This window comes from Orycteropus afer, unplaced genomic scaffold (genome assembly GCF_000298275.1).
Source record: "Orycteropus afer afer isolate SDZICR_OR568_19922 unplaced genomic scaffold, OryAfe1.0 scaffold00083, whole genome shotgun sequence".
In the NCBI taxonomy this organism is placed as follows: domain Eukaryota; kingdom Metazoa; phylum Chordata; class Mammalia; order Tubulidentata; family Orycteropodidae; genus Orycteropus; species Orycteropus afer.
Window position 1 is genome coordinate 7560754 of NW_006921670.1, and position 10180 is coordinate 7570933.

The 10180-nt window shown below is 50.8% G+C and overlaps 1 protein-coding gene across 1 annotated transcript in view; it reads right to left on the bottom strand.

Annotated features, from left to right (window-relative positions):
- The window catches only part of NFAM1 (NFAT activating protein with ITAM motif 1), a 22662-nt gene extending 13290 nt beyond the window's left edge, over positions 1-9372 (bottom strand). The window contains exons 1-3 of the mRNA XM_007941789.2: positions 9078-9372; positions 7511-7623; positions 5323-5394 (exon numbers count right to left, since the gene is read on the bottom strand). Of these exons, the coding sequence (XP_007939980.2) occupies positions 5323-5394; positions 7511-7623; positions 9078-9372 (480 nt within the window). The remainder of the gene's footprint in view (positions 1-5322; positions 5395-7510; positions 7624-9077) is intronic.
- Positions 9373-10180: the final 808 nt, after the last annotated feature.

Below are 10180 nucleotides of genomic sequence, written 5' to 3' on the forward strand. Positions count from 1 at the left end.
TGCCCAACCTTCCTTCCGAGGAGTGGCTGGTGGGTTTGAACCGCCAGCCTTCTGGTTAGCAGTCAAGTGCCTTAGGCACTATGCTACCAGAGCTCCTTAGAAGTCATAATAAATGAAATGGAATGCATGAAGATTGATATCTTAGGCATCAGTGAGCTGAAATGGACTGGTATTGGCCATTTTGAATCAGACGGTCATATAGTCTACTATGCTGGGAATGACAAATTGAAGAGGAATGTGTTGCATTCATCATCAACTAATATTTCAAGATGTATCCTGAAATACAATGCTGTCAGTATTAGGATAATATCCATATGCCTGCAAGGAAGAGCAGTTAATATGACTATTATTCAAATTTACACACCGATCACTAATGCCAAAGATGAAGAAACTGAAGACTTTTTTCCAACTTCTGCAGTCTGGAATTTATCAAACATGCAATCAAAATGCATTGATAATTACTAGTGATTGAATGCAAAGTTGAAATCAAGAAAGATCAATGAATGGAAAATATGGCGTTGGCAATAGAAACTACATCAGAGATTGCATGATAGGATTTTGCAAAACCAGGAACTTATTCATTGCAAATGCCTTTTTTTCAACAATATAAACAACGACTCTATGTATGGACCACACAGGATGGAACACACAGGAATTTAATCAACTGCATCTGTGGAAAGAGATGATGGGGTAGCTCGGTAACATTGGCCAGAATAAGGCCAGGAGCTGACTGAGGAACAGACCATCAATTGTTCATGTGCAAATTCAAATCGAAGGTGAAGAAAATTAAAACAAGTCCACATGAGCCAAAGTATGACCTTGAATTTAGAGACCATCCAAAGAATAGATTTGAACACCGATGACTGAAGACCAGACGTGCTGTGGGATGACATCAAGGGCATCACATGTGAAGAAAGCAAAAGGTCATTAAAAAGATGGGAAAGAAAGAAAACACCCAAATGGATGTCAGAAGAGACTCTCAAACTTGCTCTTGAATGGAGAGTAGCTAAAGCAAGTGGAAGAAATGATGAAATAAAAATGCCGAATAGAAGATTTCAAAGGGCAGCTTGAGAGGACAAAGTAAAGTATTATAATGAAATGTGCAAAGACCTGGAGTCAGAAAACCAAAAGGGAAGAACATGCCTGCCATGTCTCAAGCTGAAAGAACTGAAGAAAAAAAAATGAAGCTTCAAGTTGCAATATTGAAGGTTTTTATAGACAAAATATTGAATGACACAGGAAACATCAAAAGAAGATGGAAAGAATACACAGAGTCACTGTATGAAAAAGAATTGGTCAACATTCAGCCATTTCAGAAGGTAGCATATGACCAAGAACTGTGGTATTGAAGGAATAAGTCCAAGCTTCACTGAAGGCGTTGGTGGAAAACAAGGTTCCAGGAATTGACAGTATATCCATTGGGGTATTTCAACAGACGGATGGAAGTGGTCACTTATTTACACCAAGAAATTTGGAAGAGAGTTACCTGGCCATCTGACTGGAAGAGATCCGTATTTGTGCCCATTCCAAAGAAAGGTGATCCAATAGGAAGCAGAAATTATTAAACAATAGCATTATGATCACACACAAGAAAAATTTTGCTGGAGATAATTTAAAATCAGTTGCAGTAGTACATGGACAGGGAACTGCCAGAAATTCAAGCCAGATTTAGAAGAGGACGTGGAATGATGGCCATCATCACCATCATGATGGATGGACATCATCTACCTGATGTCAGATGGATCTTGGCTGAAAGCGGAGAACACCAGAAAGAGGTTTGCTTGTGTTTTATTGACTATGTAAAGGCACCCAGTTGTATGGATCATAACAAATTATGGGTAACATTGTGAAGACTGGGAATTCAGAACACGTCATTGTGCTCATGAGGAACCTGTACATAGACCAAGAGGCAGTCCTTAGAACGGAACAAGGGGATACTGCTTGGTTAAAATCAGGAAAGGGGTGCATCAGGGTTGTGTCCTTTCACCATATGTATTCCGTCTGTATGCTAAGCAAATAATCCGAGCCGCTGGACCGCCTGAGGAAGAACGTGGTATCAGGGTTGGAGGAAGATTCATCAACAACCTGCAATGTGCAGATGACACAACCCTGCTTGCTGAAAGCAAAGAGGACTTGAAGCACTACCTGATGAAGATCAAAGACTACAGCCTTCAGCATGCACTACCCCTCCACATAAAGAAAACACAAATCCTCACAACTGGACCAATAAACAACAGCATGATAAACAGAGAAAAGACTGATGTTGTCAAGGATTTCCTTTTATTTGGATTCCAATCAACACCAACGGAAGCAGCTGCCAAGGCATCAGATGACTTATTGTATTGGGCAAATCTGCTGCAAAAGACGTCTTTAAAGTGTTAAAAAGCAAAGATGTCATTTTGAGGACTAAGTTCTGCCTGACCCAAGCCTTGGAATTTTTAACTACGTGATATGCATAAGAAAGCTGGACTATGAATAAGGAAGACCACAGAAGAATTGAAGCCTTTGAATTATGGTGCTGGTGCCGAATATCGACTGCACTGCCAGAATGAGCCAATCTGTCCTGGGGGAGATGCAGCCGGAACGCTCCTTAGAAGTGAGGATGGGGACCCTTCGTCTCACCTACTTTGGTCCTGTTGTCAGAAGGGACCATTCCCTGGAGAAGGATATCATGCTTGGTAAAGGGGAGGGTCAGCTAAAAAGGGGAAGACCCTCAACGAGATGGAATGACACAGTGGCTGCAAAGGTGGGCTCAAATATAGCGACGACATTAGGATGGTTCAGGACCAGGCAGTGTTTCATTGTGTGTGCATAGGGCTGGTATGGGTCAGAACCAACTCAATGGCACCTAACAACAACAATAGTGCCCGGCACATAGTAGGTGCTCAACAAATGGCCGTTGATATCACCATTACTGTGGCTAATGCTATTCTTACCTGCCCAGGGCCTACCCCAGCTGGCAGGGATTGGTCTCAAGGGCTGGCCAAGCCCCGTGGCCCCTTCACATCTCCTCTCTGGCCCTAAGATCTCTCCTACCCACCCTCCAGGGAGTTGGGTCTCTTCTCCTTGATCCAGAGAAGTCTGCCTGAGCCTCAGAAGATTCTAGACACGGGCAAAAAAGATGTTCTGTTCAAAAGTGAATCTCCTCCATTAAAAATAATCTTGAAGAAGGCTATTTGTTCACACAGAGAGATTTTCATGATTTAGTGTAACATGAGAAAAATAGCTGAAAAATTTGAAAAATTGTGACTGTGTGTGTATGTCTGTGTATTTATAGAAAAAAAAAAAGATTGGTTAGGTATCAAATGCCATGCTATTGGTATTTATGGTAGTAAAAGAAGGGGTTAAGATGGATGATGGTTATTTCCCTCTTTTTGATAGACTGAGATACATACACACACACATGCATGTGTATGTATGTGGTAGATATGCTGTATGACACATATATGTGATATAAATCCATTGTCATCAAGTTAATACTCTACAGGGCAGAGTAGAAAAATGTCTCATAGGGTTCCCAAGGCCATAATCTTCAGGGAAGCAGACTGCCATATCATCTTTCTCTCACGGAGAAATCCCTGGGTTCAAACCACCAACCTTTCAGTTAGCAGCCGAGCACTTTAACCTCTGTCCCACCAGGGCTACTTATATATATATATATGGAGTTCTGGAAGGAGCTCAGGTGGTGTGCTGCCTAAGGCATTTGACTGCTAACCAGATGGTTGGTGGTTCAAACCCACCAGCCACTCCGGGGAAGGAAGACTGGGCAGTCTACTTCAGTAAACATTTACCACCTCAGAAACCCAACGGGGGTCGTTATGAGTTGGAATCAACTCTATGGCAGTGAGTTTGGTTTTGGTTTTGGATGGAGCTCTGGTGGTGTAATGGTTAAGGCATTTGGTTGCTAACCAAAACGTCAGTGGTTCAGACCCACCAGCTGCTCTGCAGAAGAAAGATGGGGCAGTCTGCCTCCGTAAAGATTTACAGCCTTGAGAGCCCAATGGGGGTTGCTATGAGTTGTAATGGCAGTCAGTTATACATAGAGAGAGAGAGATAGAGAGAGGAGGGAGAGAGAGACAGAGAGAGAGAGCCCGTTTTTATCAGACAGCTGACCCCAGAATTCCTCTGAGGGAAACACTGTGCTGAGCTGCTGGGGGCAGAGATACAGGGGAGTCTGGGGCCACGTGGGCCCAGTGGCCAACGGAAGTTTCTAGGGTAGAGAAGCTGGAGGCTTTGAGAGCTGGACGTGTCTTGTTCTATTTGGAGCCGTTGGTGCAGCCCTGTAGGAACATCCCCTTTGCCTTGCCCCCGCCCAGCCCTCCTCAGTAAACACGGCCATATTCTGAATCCCCTCTGTGACGGGCTTTGTGGCAGTCGAGCAAGGAAGGCCCAAGCTTCTTGTGTGAGTCGCGGTGGTGGGGCGGCAGCAGCGCCAGCCTGGGGGACGGGATGAGCTGCAGAGGCAGCCCAAGCACCCGCACCTGGTGTGGGGCCCCAGGCCTTCCAGCTGCGGGGTGAGCAGCCCAGCTGGCACTAGGTGCCGGTATTGTTTCCTTCCTCTGCAATGAGCCAGTGTTACCTGTGGAGCTAAAAGGAATCAGACTGGAAGAGACCAGTGCTTGCCCTCCGGGCCCGGCCCCTGGCAGAGCGGCTGTGCACTGGCCGGGGTTGAGCAGGGTGGGCCTGCCGCGGGCCGCAGCCACTCCTCAGATCATAACTCCTCGCAGGGACAGAAAGTGCTGACGACACACGAGTGTGGAACAAACAGGGTTCTGACCCACGTCTCCGTTGTGATTGTAACATAAAACAATGCCTATAAGTGGCAGAGGGGTGGGTGTGTGGGAAACCCGAAGTTGTTGATGTGTTAAGGGCGTGGGCCGACACCTGCCCTTTGCCTCTTGCGTTTTTTTGTTGTTGCTGTGATGTTGTTTGGGCAAGAAAAACGGGAAGAGATTGTCGATTGTCAAGCTGGCCAGTCATGGTCAGATGAAGGGACTTTATGCCTCACCAACTGGGTGTGAATTCTAGTTCTAGAAGTGGAGGGGGTGGGCCCTGGAGGGAGCTGACACTCGGGAAGTGCCACCAGGGCTGGGGGATGCCACACACAAGGAATCTTGTTTCACTTTGCATAGCGATTCTTAGTGGTTCTCCAAGTAGGACTTAATGTCCCATTTTACAAATGAGGAAACTGAGGTTCAGTGATGTCACACAGCTGGTATAGGACAGAGCCAGGGATTCAGTCCCCACACCAGGGCTGGGGGAAAGCCCTGTGACCTCCGGCGGGCCTGAGACACGAAGACGTAACCCAGGCCCAGGACTCACCGTGTAGACGGATTCACGCGGCGACTGCTTGGAGCTGCTGGCCAGCTGCTTTGCTGGGACCTGCATCTGTTTCTGTAGGGAGGAGTTAGGACCGTGAGAGCCCAGGGACTATCAACCCCCTGCCTCCCCGCCTCCCTCCACCCAGAAAGAAGGGTGATGGATTGCCACCAGGTCACAGACATTAACCACTCAGTGTCCTCTGAACCTTCTCCAGGGAAATGTGGTAAACGCCTCTAAGTCTTACATCAAACCACTCGTCTGCCTGGGGACACGAGGAAGGAACGAGGCCATCATGGGCCTTGTCCTCGGGCAGCACCCGGTGGGCGCTGGACCAGCCTGCAGGCCCCGGACCCTAGACCCTACAGCTGAGGTTGAATTCCAAGCAGGCGTTCGGCACTCAGTGCTCTGTGACCTTGACCAAAGCCCCATCCCTCTCTGAGCCTCAATTTCTTCAGCAATAGTCCTCCTTCATGAGCCCACAGAAGATTCAGGGAGGAAATGAGGGGGAAGCACTGGGCACCCGGGTGGCATTGAAGATGCCCTCAGCCAATCAACACACACTTGTCAGATGCCTCTCATTAGCCAGGGAGTGCCAGAAGTGGACACGATCCCTGCCTTCCGTGGTCTGGGGTCTAGCAGAGAGATGGACAGTGAGACGACAGTTTGACTGAAGTGTACAAAGGGATGTACAAGCTGAGGGCTGAGAAGGGAGGAGAGAGCTGCAGCCACAGGGAACAGCATGCATCAAGGCCTGGAAGGTCGACTTGGATGGAGAGGTGGCCCTGCCCAGCACAGCCATGCAGGGCCCCATGAAGAGTGTGGACGGTGGGAACAACTGAAGACTTTAAGCTGGAGGCGCCAGGCTCAGAGCTGGTTTTCAGAGGCTCACGCTGGCTGCGGTGTGAAGTGCTAATGGTGGTCGTGAAGGCGGGGGCGGGGCAGGCTGCTGGGAAGTGGAGGGAGCCGGCAGGAGGCGGTGCAGGCGAGGGAGGCGGGCCTGGCCTTCCCCCCTCATCCCCGGCACCACGCTGCCAACCGTGGAGAAACAGCAGCCTCGTCTCAGGGCAGGAGCTAATTAAAAACCCTGGCTGCCTGCCAACCTCCAGCCCATTTACTCTGGGATTAGCTCTGGAGAGCTACTTAACTCTCAGACAGGAGCCAGCGCCACCCCCAGCCACGAAATAATCATGACTTGGAACCATGGCACGCACCGCCCTGTGCCAGGTGCAGCTCCAGGGTGAAGCCTTACCTGTCTTATATCAAGTGCCCACAACGAACCTGCGAGATACATCCTCACAACATCTCTGTTCTACAAGTCAGGGAGCAAAGGTTCAGAGAGGGCAGGACACTTGCCCAAGGCCACACAGCATGGAAGTAGCTGAGGCAGGCACTGAATTCAGGTCTGTGAGATTCACCCCGTTCTCGACACAGAATCATGTGAACAAGACCACCTTGGACTCTCTCTACATGACACTTGCTGCCTGGCAGGGCAGGTGACGGTGACCCATGGGGGAGTACTAGCAGGGAGATGCCCCTCCATGGGTAGATGGCACCCATTGGGTGAGCAGAAATGGGCAGGCGAAGAGCTGGACCAAACCACCCGACCCACTGCACTCCAGCCTGACTTTGCCACTTGCTTGCTGTGTGACTTTGGACAATCACAACCTCTCTGAGCCTTCCTTTCTAGAGCTGTAAAGTGGGAAGGAACTTTTCTCATAGGGTTATGGCACAGCATGGTGCAGGGTGCTTCTTTCCTTCCACGGTGCCGGGGATCAAGAAAACCCAGGACGAGGGTGGGTAGGATTCCTAATATGGGGAGCTAGAAACAGTGCACAAGGGGGCACGTGCCTTCCGTCAGAGTCTCAGAGGGGCCATTCCCTGGAAAAACTGGGGAGCTCTGATTTCTTAGAACAAGATCAAAAGGGACCTGGTGCCAACAAGTGGGGGTCCACTCACAGCATCTGGGAGCCACAGTGGGGGGTGCAGGAGGAGAGAGCAAGGGGCCACAAGGAACAAGTGAGGGGCGGCAGTGCACCGGATACAGGTGTGGATGCACACCTGCCCAGGGCCCCCAGGACCTACTGTGGGGTGGGCTCGCTGTCCTCTGCCCCTCGGGGAGCATCCTTATGGGGGTGTGGGGAGAGGGACAGCAGGGCCGTGCCCACTGCTGGTGCCATGTGTCCCCTACCTTCTTCCACACCAGCAGTGCTGTGCCCAGGACACTCAGGGCGGTCAGGAGGCCAGTGAAGCCAAGGAGCAGAGCCTTCTGGGAGCCCGGCCGGGGCTCTCGATACCCTGAGTCTAGGAGGAAGAGAAGCCGGAAAGCAGGGGGGTTAGTTACCCAGAAGCTGCAGGCACAACCCGCCCACAGCAATGGCCAGGCCCCCAACTCCCTGTGTTCTCCTTTACCGAGGCCCCTGCCTGGCTACCTCCCCCAAACCTGTCTTTACTCAGACCCTCCTTCCCACACTTGCTTTGGCTAAGCCTCTCTTGCGTTTACTCCTGGTTCTCTTTATGGGCAGGGACTGCACTGTTCACTTCTGCTTCCATCCCTCGGTGAACTCCAGGGTACTCTGGGAGCTGCTTGTGGGAGCCCGGGGGAGTAATGCCACCTCTTGGGGCTGCCTCTTTCCCATTTATGATACAGCGATAGTAATTACTTTCCTCACTGAGATGGGAAGGAATGTAGTTAGGGTTGAAGGGGACAGGAGATGTGTTTTTACCTGGGTTAGCAAGTGGCCAACCTGCACCGGGGTGAGTGACAGGCAAAGTCCTCCCACTGTGTCTAATCATCTGTCCATCCATCCATTCATCCATCCATTTCCCATCCATCCATCCATCCATCCACCCCCATCCATCCATCCATCCATCCATCCCTCATTTACCCCCCATCCATCCCCCATCCACCCATCCATCCATCCCCCATCCATCCATCCATCCCTCATCCATCCATCCATCCATCCCCCATCCATCCATCCATCCACCCCATCCATCCATCCCCCATCCATCCATCCATCCCTCATCCATCCATCCCTGCATCCCTTCATCCATCCATCCTCTCATTCATCTGGTGAATATTCATGAAGTGCCAATCATATGCCAGGCATTTCAACAGCTGCTATGTACTGAGCACTTCTGGCCCCAGGCTCAGGTCCTTATATGTATGGTCTCATTTCACTCCCAAAAAAGCCCTTGACAGGCAAAGTACTGCCATGAAGACCAGGCTTAAGGTCACACCCTGGGAAGCAGCAGGACCAGGATTCAAGCCCAGGTCTGTGGGATTCTGAAGCTCCCAGCTCCTCCCCATGGGAACCGCAAAGGCAGGTCAGAGAATCATGGCTTCAGAGATGGACTTGTTGCTAACCTTCGGGGTCATCACTCCTTTAAGACTGTGATGAAAACAAGGAAGCAGTCCCCAGACAGATAGTCATGAGTCTAGCGCTCACACATGTGGCCCCACAGACGCACACCTGATTCTACATAACCCAGTCCCTCCATTGTGGGATGCCTTGATGGGACACTGTGACTGAGGGGCCAAGCAAGCCAGCTCAGGTCACCTGCGGCAGACCCACACCCCACACCTCCGTCATTTCCTCACAGAGGTGGATGCCTTGGCTGCAAGTGCTCACTGGGCTGGCAGCTTCCTGTGGTCAGTGTGTCCGGCTGTGTCAAAGCTGAAGACAAAGAGAACCGTTCCCCACTTCAGACTCTGCTGGGACCCTTCACCCCAGGAAGAGCCCTAGTGGAAGCCTCACCTCGGACCAAGATGAAGGTGCCATTGCCGGCCATGGTGATGCTTGGCCATTGGACACGGCAGTAGTAGGTGCCAGTGGCTGACGCATTCTGCAGTTGGGGGGTGACAGGGCACTCCACTCTATGGGTCTGGTTCTCCTTGCCCTTGCTGGGTTGGCAGGTGATAGGCTTCTCAAAGACAATGTGGGTCTCGCGGTCTACGTAGAAGTAGCTGATTTTGAAGCTCTTGTATTCCGGGGTGTATGGGTAGGTGATTTTGCAGCCAAACGAAATGGTCTTGTTGGCCAGAGTCACCATAATCGGGGGGCCGGTATGGATCACCGACTGTCCTCCTGCAGGGAAAATGGAACAGCACGTTCCTCTCAGAGGCCGCCCCAAGCTCACCCGCTCTCTGTGCACCTGTGGGTGCCTGCATTATGCCAAGGGCTTGGTGAGCACGACCCTGTATTTGCTGACATGCTCACGGTAGGGAAGAGCAAGAGGCCCATGTTCCAGACAAGAAGAGATCGAGGCACCGGGGCGCCCAGCATTTGCTCCCACTCCACCCCTGTGGGTCTGGGTTGGAGCTGCACCCCTGCCTGGGACTGGAGCTCCCAGATCCACACTCAACCACTTTCCTTAGGGATTGAATTGTGTCCCCCCAAAATATGGGTTGGAATCCTACCTTCTCTTCCTATGGAAAAGGAGCCCTGGTGACACAGTGGTTAACCTGCTAACCAAAAGGTCAGTGGTTCAAGCCCATTAGTCACTCTATGTTAGAAAGACCCGGCAATCTGCTCCTATAAAGATTCAAAACCAAACCAAATGCCCTGCTGTCGAGTCGGATCTGACTTGGGTTTCCGAGGCGGAATCACTACAAAAGTACATTAACCAACCTGCCTTCTGACGAGTGGCTGGTGGGTTTGAACCGCCAGACTTCTGGTTAGCAGTCAAATGCCTTAGGCACTACGCCACCAGCCTACCCTCTGGGGCAGTTCCACTCTGTCCTCTAGGGGCGCTGTGGATTGGAATCGACTCCACGGCAGTGGGTGTGGTTTGGGCTTTGCTTCTGTGAAGACTGACAGCCTTGGAGACCCTGTGGGACAGTTCCACTCTGTCCTCTAGG